The sequence below is a fragment of the Pollicipes pollicipes genome, unplaced genomic scaffold (genome assembly GCF_011947565.3).
Source record: "Pollicipes pollicipes isolate AB1234 unplaced genomic scaffold, Ppol_2.1 Scaffold_1600;HRSCAF=1878_pilon_pilon_pilon, whole genome shotgun sequence".
Taxonomy (NCBI): Eukaryota; Metazoa; Arthropoda; class Thecostraca; order Pollicipedomorpha; family Pollicipedidae; genus Pollicipes; species Pollicipes pollicipes.
The window spans coordinates 502,239-513,589 of NW_023595962.1; the positions used below are offsets into that span (position 1 = coordinate 502,239).

General features: G+C 50.3%; 1 protein-coding gene across 1 annotated transcript; it reads right to left on the reverse strand.

The window, feature by feature from the left end:
• Positions 1 to 2,977: 2,977 nt before the first annotated feature.
• On the reverse strand, positions 2,978 to 11,317 carry LOC119098772 (cytochrome P450 4C1-like). Its single transcript, XM_037221844.1, is given in 8 exon segments — positions 2,978 to 3,141; positions 3,144 to 3,182; positions 5,028 to 5,207; positions 5,833 to 5,954; positions 8,537 to 8,652; positions 9,134 to 9,240; positions 10,219 to 10,291; positions 10,964 to 11,317. Coding segments are annotated over 8 exon segments (966 nt in total). The 5' UTR covers positions 11,174 to 11,317; the 3' UTR covers positions 2,978 to 3,022.
• Between the last annotated feature and the right edge of the window lie 34 nt (positions 11,318 to 11,351).

An 11,351-nucleotide genomic window follows, 5' to 3' on the forward strand; every position in this document is an offset into this window, starting at 1 on the left:
CCGCGACAAAGCCCGTCGCACACCTCCGTGCGCTAGCCGCCGCGTATCCCGGACTGGATGTCGTGGTCCTGCTTATGGCCTGCTTTTGCTGACGGCCATTCCGCTTGGGGGGAGATTTATCTTGTTTTTTCGCCTCCACAAAGTCCCGCGCACTAGCGCGGCCCATTTGTGCCTGGGTGTCGCTGGGGCCGCCGCCCTCTTCCGCTCCTCCTGCCATCACTTCATGTCGATCTTGAGGCTCGCCACGTGTCATTGGAACCCTTCGCCTGAGCCGTCTGTGTTTCGGCCCGCCTCTTAGCAGCGCCAGCTGTTGGGTGCTGGGACGTGAGAGTCTGGACACTCGGGATGTCGTGGGGACCGTGCAATGTTCGTGTTAAGTAGTTTTTCAAACTTAATTTCGGCAGGAGTCGTCGTAACTTGATGGCTTACCCGGTTTTCTTGGGTGCGGCCGTTCGCGTAGATCAGTGCATTGGATGCTATAATGTGGGAGCTCGAGTGATTTAGTCATGTGATATCTTTTTAGCGGCAGTGTCTCCACAGCAGGGATGCAGCTTCCCTTTCGATTGCCCTGCTCCCAACTTGGGCTCCAGCATCCCTCCCCCCATTTTTGGGACGAAATGGGCTAACTCTTGGGAGACATCTGTTCGTGACATATTTTACGTGCGGTTTGGCCATTTTAATGCTCATCCCCTTCAACTCATTTTGTGAAACTGCACCCCGCTGCTGCACTGGTTAGGAGCATTTCCTGGATTCACGTGTATTGGCTGCAAAATCGAGATTTTTCCTTAACCTTCTTTATCTTTGTTCACTGGTGATGATAAGCACAGCTTGAACCATCGGGAATTGACAATGTTTACAAGTGTGCGCTCTACAACGCCATTTAACCAGCACCTCCTGGCATATTGAAGCTCGAGAAGTCAGCATAATAACCTCTTGAACTTTAAAACCTCCGCTCTTGCTCTTCACGGACTGGCTTATCGCGAATTCCTCGCAGACTTCCTTCCATGCCGTGTGTGGTGGTTGATGAAAGAGAAGGTGGTGAGGGTGGTGAAGAATGTGGTGAAGGAGACCCTAAAATTTTGTTTGGGTGTATGTATAGATACCTGGTACGTGGCTCACTTTTCCCCATACTTGTATGCGATATTAACGGTAGCAGCTCTCTGCAGCAGATAATCAAGAGGATTTAAAGAGACATTTGAGCCCTTTATGAGACCGACAGCGGAACCAAACAAGCCCTGTTGGATCGCAAATCGCGCACCCGCCGGAGTATATCACACGTCATACTTACTACACGGCGTACTATCACACGTCATACTACAAGTCAAGTCAAGTCAAGTCAAATCAACTCCAACTAACTGACGGGAAACATCAAGTGGTACACGTAGACGTACACGTCACGGTCTCGGCGAAGTAAGTAAATGGGGGGTGAGGGGATGTGGAAGAGTTCAGGAGGCCTATTCGATGAGTTTTGTACACGTGGTACGACGGCAGCCAAAAGTGGAGCAGGTCGGCGGTTCTTGTCATTGGGCTTTACGACGCACACAGCTGCTGAGGCTATGTGGCGTCACCTGCCTCTCACCCTGGCAGGAAGGGCGGGCACCGCGGGGAACCTCGTACCTCTGATTTCCCAGACGCGCAGTGGTTAACGCCAGACGCGTCAACCACTACAAACGGGATGTCGGATCTTCACAAAATGCCTTAGGAATGTGTGTGCGTTGGATGCATGCAATCGCGCATGCGATGTGTGACATGCGCAATGTGTTAAGCGTTCTGAAGTGCAGCGTGGATTTACACACGTGTATGATGGCAGTAGGATGTCAGAAGCAACCGCTGGAAACGGATGGTGGACGAGATACCACAGCGTCCACTACCACAGTCGCATGTGGATGGCAGCACGAGGTCTGACCAGATTCTGGAAGAGGATGCCGCTTGCCACAGCATCAGGGATATCGGTGATATCGAAGGCGTATACCGTATATTTCGCATGTATACGCTTATGCTATCATGATACGCAACATTCATTATTATATTGCTCCCAAGTAGGTTCCGAATACTTACCACTGCGAAAGGAACGTGGAGGACCAGCGAGTCGGTCAAGTCCCGAACGACCTAGACTGCCGTTCACACCGATTGGGCGATCTGTTCACACGAATTGGATGGTCTGTTCACACCGATTGGGCGATCTGTTCACACGAATTGGGCGGCCTGTTCACACCGATTGGGCAATCTGTTCACACGAATTGGCGGTCTGTTTTACGCTGTTACTGGCAGTCTGCTTGAAGACTAGGATGAGTCCCAGCTATTATAGCAACACTCCCGGGGCGAGGGAGTGCAGCTGCGATATGGCAAGCTTCTAATCATATTCCCGTATCACATATCGAGGTACAAATATTCTTATTACACGTACCACTCGACATCTCTTGGCTCGTGTTCATCTGCACGCGTATCCGGTTGGTGTTCACATGTGCATCCGGCTCGTATTCACATGTTCATCCGGTATGACGCTTTTCATATAAGTTCATGCTACCCTGCGCACGGGCACGACTGCCAAGCTTTCGGGCCCTGTCTTCCGCGGTCAGCAAGCCCCACACACATCTGCTGCATATCTGTCACACATCCTTCACACATCTGCCCACATCTGTCACACATCTGTCACGCATCTGTCACATAAGAATAAAGTACTTTGGTACTAAGCAATTTTTAGTACTAAGTACTTTAACATTTCTTTAGAATAGCGATTTAGTTCTCAGGTATTTTTTAGTATTAGCCACTTAAGTATTTGGGCACCGTGTTTAGTACTACGTACTTTAGTTGCTTAAGCACTAGTGCTGACGTCCGTACCAGTTTTGTGACAAATGTGTGGCGGCTGTGGCATAGGCAGTGGCCCAGTCGAAGGAGCAAAGGCAGCTCGAATGTGGCGCTCGATGGCGTGCGTCTGCGTTTACGTCGTGTCGGCCGGCCGGTGTGACGGGGACGAGTGACGTCATCAGTGACGCGGCGTGTGACGGGACGAGTGACGTCATCAGTGACGCGGCGCGAAGCTGAGCCAGAGACCACCTTCAAGTCTGAGGATGACGTCAGCGCGCAGCTTGATGTCCTCCCGCTTGTCGTGCGACGTGATCTTGAAGTTGCGCAGACAGTGGCGATCAACACCTTCTCCTCCATCAGCGCGAACTTTTGTCCTGCAGGTCATGAAAAGCTACGTTGCAAATTTTTATAAACTGATACAGCACTAAACGCGAATGAGGCCAGTGTTTGTGCAAAACGCACCCCAGTCGCTAGCTGCCTGGTTTCGACTCCAAAAGCGCAAACCACGGGCGAGTCTGCTCTTTGGCAAATGGAAGCCGATTCATGGCTTCGGGTGCACACATTCCGGGTAGCGTCACCTGTGATGGACCTGCAGTGCTTTGACTCTTTTCTGGATTATTCTTTAGGATTCTGAGCTCCTAACTAACTATAAGGTTTAGCTCGCCAAGGCACATTTCTTACTTCGTCAAGGAACAAACTGCGAGTGTGTGACTGATGCTTGTATATTTGAGCCCACAAGTAATGAGATATTACGTTATTCTGCTGCGCGGAGCTGCCATATATCGCGCCCTGGTACAAAAAATGCAGCCAAACTGATTGTTGTTTGTCTGCTTCAGACAGATACTTCAGACCACTTCAGTATTCCTGTTTCCCCTACCGCAGCATTGGCATGCACGGCGTGAGTCCATCACGTCGCCCACAGACGAAAACGAGCCAGCTACCTGCAGCACCAATTCCAAAGCCTGCGGCATACTTTGGTAGCAGTCAAGCGGACATCCCTGCTGGATTTACAGTCGCGGCACCAGAGAAGCCGACAGAGAAGGCACCAGAGAAGTCGACAGAGAAGGCACCAGAGAAACCGACAGAGGAGCCGACAGAGAAGGCACGAGAGAAGTCGACAGAGAAGGCACCAGAGAAGCCGACAGAGAAGGCACCAGAGAAGCCGACAGAGAAGGCACCAGAGAAGCCGACAGAGAAGGCACTAGAGAAGTCGACAGAGAAGGCACCAGAGAAGCCGACAGAAAAGGCACCAGAGAAGCCGACAGAGAAGGCACCAGAAAAGCCGACAGAGAAGGTACCAGAGAAGCCGACAGAGAAGGCACCAGAGAAGCCGACAGAAAAGGCACCAGAGAAGCCGACAGAGAAGGCACCAGAGAAGCCGACAGAGAAGGTACCAGAGAAGCCGACAGAGAAGGTACCAGAAAAGCCGACAGAGAAGGCACCAGAGAAGCCGACAGAGAAGGCACCAGAGAAGTCGACAGAGAAGGCACCAGAGAAGCCGACAGAGAAGGCACCAGAGAAGCCGACAGAGAAGGCACCAGAGAAGCCGACAGAGAAGGCACCAGAGAAGCCGACAGAGAAGGCACCAAAGAAGCCGACAGAGAAGGCACCAGAGAAGCCGATAGATCCAACAAGGCACATGTCGGCCTTCCGGATTATTTCTCATGACTTTCATTTGGCGACGGATACGGTTGGGCTTTAGGGCTGCTCTGGATTAAATCAAAGATAATCCTCAAATTGTAGGCCGAGCTTTGGTGGTTGGTTGGAACCGATCAGCACAAATTGATCGGATGCATTACACGCAACGCCTATGTTCGAAAAGAAGAACATTCAGGACAGACATATACATTCTGGTTTGACGTTAACATGCATCGCAATTTTCACCAGCTCTGCTTTTCCAAATTTAACGAGCTGGACTTTGCCACTTCTGAAAACGTGGATTAGCTCGCGAAACACGTTTCGCATTGAAGGGTTATCTCGAGTCTGACCCCGAACTGACAGCCCACAAGGTGTTCGTGACAAGCCAGTGGGGCGCTGCTCCGAACAGCCTCTGCCGGCAAGGGTCATGTTCCGTGTCCCGCGTCCCACATCCCGCGTCCCGTGTCCCGCGTCCCGCGTCCGCATCCCACGTTCCACGTTCCGTATACCGCGTCCGCGCGTCCCGCATCGTATCCCGTGTCCGTGTCCCGTCCCGTCCCTCCCGCCGGCGCGCCGCTTACCGATGCAGTTGCGTGGCCCGGCTGAGAACGGCACGTAGCTGAAGGGGTGGCGGCCGCGCGAGGCCTCGGGGCTGAACCGCTCCGGATCGAACGTGTCCGGGTCGGGCCAGTGGCGCGGGTCACGGTGGATGGCGTACACCAGGAGGCCGATCCTGCACCGCTGCGGCACGCTGCACCCATCTGCAGCAACGACACCCCGGCGCTGACCAGCGGAAGACCGGTGCTGACCGGCGCCGACAACACCCGGCGAGAGAACGCTGCAGAGCGAGCTCTCGTCGAGGAGACGCTGCAGCGAGAACACTCGGCGAGAGAATGCTGCAGTGAGAACGCTAAGCGAGAGAACGCTAAGCGAGAGAACGCTGCAGCGAGAACGCTCGGCGAAAGAATGGCGTAATAAAAACGCTTGGCAAGAGAACGCTGCAGAGGAACGCTCGGCGAGAGAAAGGTGCAAAGAGAACGCTGCAGCTGATGGTAAAATTACGACTTTTGTCAAACGTTTACAAAGCTTGTCCTGCTGTGTTGAAAACGGCTGCATGAAAACGAAGACGGATGCAATTATGCGTCCACATTACAAGTGCCTCGTTCGTGGCATTGACGGATTTTTTAGATATATAAAATAAATTTATCGCAGGAATTCCTGGCACGCTCACCACTGAACCGGTCTTCTCTCACCTGGTCACCAGCTTACCGTGTCATATCACGAGGTCAGATCACCATGCAACCGAGGAGGTCATTAGGTGACCAGTCCATGTCATCAAGTCACCAGGTCACCGGCCAGGTCAGGTCACCAGGTCACCGGCCTCACCGATGACGACGTCCGAGTTGAGCCGGCGTCCGATCATGGGCACGGGCGGGAAGAGCCGCAGCGACTCTTTGATCACCATCTCCAGGTACTGCAGCTGCGACAGGTCCTCGCGCGTCACAGGCCTGTGGGGTGACACGGAGGCTCCAGCCGGAACTCCTCAAGCTGTTTTGACATTTGATCTGATTCGCGTGGACATTGCTGCCGTAAAAAGGCAAAATGGTCTGAGAGCCATCAGTTAACATAGCACTTAAGTCTTTTGCCTTTGGACGACAGATTTGTTGTTTCAGTTGAAAACATAGATACAGTGATAGATACAGTGATAGATACAGATAGATACCTTATTACCCGGAAAAACCAGGAGAATGGAGACATAGTTAGGTTGATATTTCGGCAACATGCCTTTATCCAAACAATAGCAGAAGGAAACCAGGTAGACGTACATAAACGTTTATTCACTTCTGCTTTTGTTTCGATGAAGGCATGTTGCCGAAATATCAACCTAACTATATTTCCATTCTCCTGGTTTTTCCGAGGAATAAGGCTACTACTACTGTCTTATCTATGTGAATAACGTTCCCCGCTAATGCACTGAATAACTTACGTATTCCATTTGAAAACGATAAGAAACTGCAAGGCAGAATATGAGGAAGAGGGAAGAGAAGGGTGAAATAGGGAGATTCCGAATTTGACTTACTTCTTTTCCTTAGTGACTCGCAATGGAAGGCCACACCAGGCGTTTAGAAAATGAGCAAAATTGAGGATCGGCGACGTACTGATTAAGATTACTCAACTTAATGCGACGCTGAATGACATTTGCATAAGCTGACGGAGATTTGTAATCTTGGCCCAAAGCAGCAATGTTGCAAGGATGACAGGCATAATACACGTTTAATTCGTGGAACGACGTCGAGGTTACGCGCATGCATGCTGGAGGACAGTTGTTGCCGGATGTTTACAGTAGATTGCTATTCCAGGGCCGAAGGATAGCATTGTTGGGTCGACACCATCTCTTCGCCTGTTTTTATGTTTGTTTCCTATTCCTAGCTGGGAGTGCCGCGACTTTATTTTTGCTTACTGATGTTAACACACGGTTCATTGCGTTGCTGGGATAGAGGGAGGGCCTCTCTGGTTACCTGTTCTTGCGTAACAGTATGGAAGTAAAAGTTCCTTTGACATATGATAAAATGGATCGCATCAACGAAGGCAACTATGAAGATTGAATGAAGTCCTCGTGAAAATCAGTAGCAGCGTACCTTCAAAGTATGCGACTACTTACAAATAACCAAACCTAGTTAGCAAAGTGCTCCACTAATTGTTGATCTGACCCACGGCCGACATCGAAGTTTTTGGGCTACCAAATACGGCTTTTAGAATGAAGGAGCCTTGTGGTCACCAGTCACATAGCTTCAGGGCACAGAACTGTTTGCTTTTGCTATGACCCTGCCTGTCCGTTTTCATGGTCTTTGGCCTGACTCATGGCCACCTCCTTTCACGCCGAAAGGAAACCGTGTATATGTAAGATCAGATAGGCTTGGTAGTGGTGTCCGGCCACAGACAGAATTAAGGACGTGTGCAATAGATTACAATTGTATTAATTAAATTAAATCTATTATTAAATTAAATTATTGATAATTAAATTGTATTAATAAATTAAATTTTATTAATGAAATTAAATTTATTAATCAATTAAATTTTTTAATTAAAGTAATTTTTGTGTCTCACGCCAAACTTTGTACATAGGTAGCATGCTCAGATTACATGCGAGTCAACCAAAACACAAACGACCTACATTTGGGTTCTGTGTCTGGATCGACCCAGTTCTCAAGGACAATTGATCTCACCTCACGCCGCATGCGGTCTTCTAATTATTATCGGAGAACGTTTTAAATCCCTCTAGCCGTGGCTTACACAGGCTGCTGATGCACCAGCCACTCAAGGATGCGTGAAACTGTGGTGTTCGGGTATGTGTGGTGTTCTGGTGTGTGGTGTGTGGTGTTCCGGTGTCTTCGCCGGCGCAGCCTCACGCGACCTGAGGTCGTTACAGGTCACCGAGGGATTTTCTGTGATTGCAATTGTTTCAGAGCAATTTTCTGCACTTGCCTACGCTTCCAACAAATTCAGATGCTCCTACGAATTATCTAGCCAACTTTTTCCGAGAAAAAAAGAAGATACTCCTATCATTCATTTGAATGTCATCGTACGCTCGTGTCGGTTGATACCAGGCATTCAAACGATATCGCCAGTCGCAATCAGGAATAAAAAGGGCTGTGATATACAAGATCACCCGGGTGTTGATTTTCCCCTTATCATGATATGCTCTATATTTCTGCTTAGATTGTCGGATAACTTGTATCATGCACTGATAATTACAGGGCCTGAAAACACTTTCACTGACACTGACAGCCCAAGAACATCTCCCGATATCACCTCAGAATTTAACGGATACCTAGCGGATTGCCTGCTGCTCCTCCCGGCCATCCCGGTCCCCCCCGATGTGAGTGCTCTCACCAAAGATAATGGGCCCGTTCAAGCTCTCACTAAGCATCAAGTACAATGCACACGCTCTCTCCAGCTGTTTCACAATCCTCTCAAAGGTGGTCGCGGTTCTCACCGACTGTTACAGAACGATCTGATGACCTGGTTCTCTAATGTTCTCACAGGCCACTGCGCGACGTCCGACCGAGAAGGCTCTCACAGTTCTCACCGGTCGTCGTCGCCCAGGACATCCCGCACCTCCTCGAAGGCCCTCTGCTGTATGCCGGGATGCCGGCCCAGGTTGTAGAGGGTCCAGTTGGCGCCGGCCGAAGTTGTGTCGTGACCCTGGAGGCGGGTAGGAGCGGTCACTTGACAACGCTGTCTCGCCTTCTCAAGACGGGATCGTCTCCAGCGGAGCTGCTTTAGAACAGAGCTGTTCAGTATTCGAGATCGCAGGGATTCGGACCAGCGCGGAAGAGTAAGGGGCTAAGAAAGTTCAAGACGTTGTGAAGGGTAACGTTGTAACGTTGTAACAGGGCCGTCATGTCCAGGTAAGTCGTCAGTCTGGCACGCAAGACTGAATAAATTGCGTTGCGGTCCAGACGTCCTCTTTTCACGTAGATAAGCATTAATGTATTTGTAGAGCTGAGAATGCGAATGAACACAGAGGAACGTCAAGGCGTGAACGCCACGTGCGTGGAGGACAGCTTCCTTCCTGCACATCCTCCTACATACCCGATCTTTGGGGGCGGGAGGGGGAGGGGCGGCAAGCACACATACGATCGACAGCACGCATGAGCCCACCGGTGGATACCATCACCCCCACCTCGAACATGAACGTGTCGACCTCCTCCCTGATGTCGGCATCGCTCAGCGGCCGGCCGTCAATGGTGGAGGCCAGCAGCAGGTCCAGCAGCGCCAGCCGCTTCCGGCCTGTGGAAGGCCTCCAACGTCAGCTACCAGATGCACGTAGCTCATTCTACGGCTGCTGGTCGGTGGAAGCCGCAAGCAGCGGGCCCAGAGTGCCAACCGCTTCCTGTCCACAGGGTCTGAATGATGACTGTCGCGCGCGATGCCCTTAACGCAATGCCGAATAGCCTCATCGTTATAAGCCAACAGACGGCGGTTTTGGTGGATCATCACAGCTTGGGATCGTGATCCAGCCCCGTCAAAAGAGGTACTTAAAACTTGCTGACTTACTCTATCGCAATGCACATGCAGGCGAAGATCAGCGTACGAAGAGACCGCGAAATAAGGGAATTGTACTTCGAAATGACTCGGAGCCAAAGCCCAAGGTGTGTATATACTGGAATGTGAGTCCATATTGGTGTAAACTTATTTTGGTTCACATTGTACTGAACGTGGCACTGACAGTAAACCAAGTGGCCCGAATGCAAAGCAAGGCGCTGCTTAGCTACACCGCCGGGCCGCTATGGTAGCGGTGTAGCGGTCAAAGCTCCGATGGCGGCTTATAGCTAGGGTCGAAGAAAGTCGAGTTGATTCAAGGCCTCGGGTGGGTTCGATCCCCGTCAAAGGCACCGCATTTCCTAGATGGGACGGGGAAATCCGTACTATGGGTGGCGGCATTCGAAACGCGCGTCGCACGTTTGAATTCCCGGTGCTGCAGGGCGAAGACTTCAGGGCAATACCGCATCCCACCTCCAGTCACGTGAATGCAGGGCTAAGAGTTTCCCGTGGCCTCGGTGACCTACGCTTAACGACGAATCTAAGCACAACAGTGAGTCGTCAAACAACACATGGAACACGATCTCTGTTTAAACGCGTTTTGTTGAACCCGATAAAACACAGCAGCACTGAGAGATGGAAGAGGCACCGCACTTGAGCCGATATTTTTTTGTGAGAGCGGCAAGCCAGTGTCGATATGTTACGTTGTAAAAACGCTGCAGGTACCTTGTGGTGACGTCTGTGGAGTTTCGGACGCGTCTTTTGACTTGCTTAGCTCCTCTCTCCTGGACTGAATCACCTGATCAAGATCGCTCCGGTCAGCCACAACCCAGCGGCTTATCACATGTTGCGGGTGAAAACACCGTGCGCACGGCAGCTCACGGGCAGAGATAATAAGTCAGAAACAATAAGACAATAACACAGAAAACAACACCAATGATGTGAGCTGTTCGCCAAGCAAGAAACATCCTTGCGCGGACAGGCAGCGCCAGGGAACGCTTTGGCACTACTCGGTGAGGCAACCAGTTGCGAACCCAAACGTAAGCCCTTCAGCATAACATATTAGCTGCGCGGGTCAAGTTGCGTGATGAAGGCTTGTTTATCTTCACACACAGACACAGCACTCGTGTCGTGGCTGTTCAGAGCTAACAGATTCCTGTTTCGTAGTCAGGTTCAGTTTGAATGTGACGGTGTTTCAGCAGGATGAAATTATGCGCTCTACGTCACTCGAGATTGACACAAGTTGTTTTCAAGTTGGTTGTTGAAAAGATCCTGGGTGTTGCGACAATAATTAAGACGCATGTTAAACAGCCCACGTGTTTTGTGGAGGATCTGACGGAATGTGTCATTTTAACACAACACCTTCCTGCGCGTATCGTACGCAAGGCATTTGAAATCGGGGCGTTGCCTCCCGTGTTTTTGCCTATGATCATCAGTCGAGTTTTTTAGCCAAAGTTTGGAAATTGCTCACCGAATCTGTGAACCCGTGAAGAAGCTTTAGACATTCTTGTTGGGATTGGTACAACGAAGTCCGACGAAACAGGAAATCACTTCTGAGCCATGGCTTCAAGAAGCGGAAAAAGGAGATCTCGCCCATTCTGAAAACATCGTTGATTAGTAGAGCGCTACAGCTATTTACGGGCGGCAGAACGGTATCAAAAACGACACTCACACACAACATATTGAGGCTGATCGTGAAAACTAACGTACATCTTATATTAACGAGGTCATAATAATTTGTTTTTTGTTGTATGAATTTTGATAATTATTTTTGTCATCATTATTTTGCATGTTTTTCAATTGTATGAGTTATGCTTTTAAACATATACACGAATATAAAGTGGCCTTGCCTTTCACTA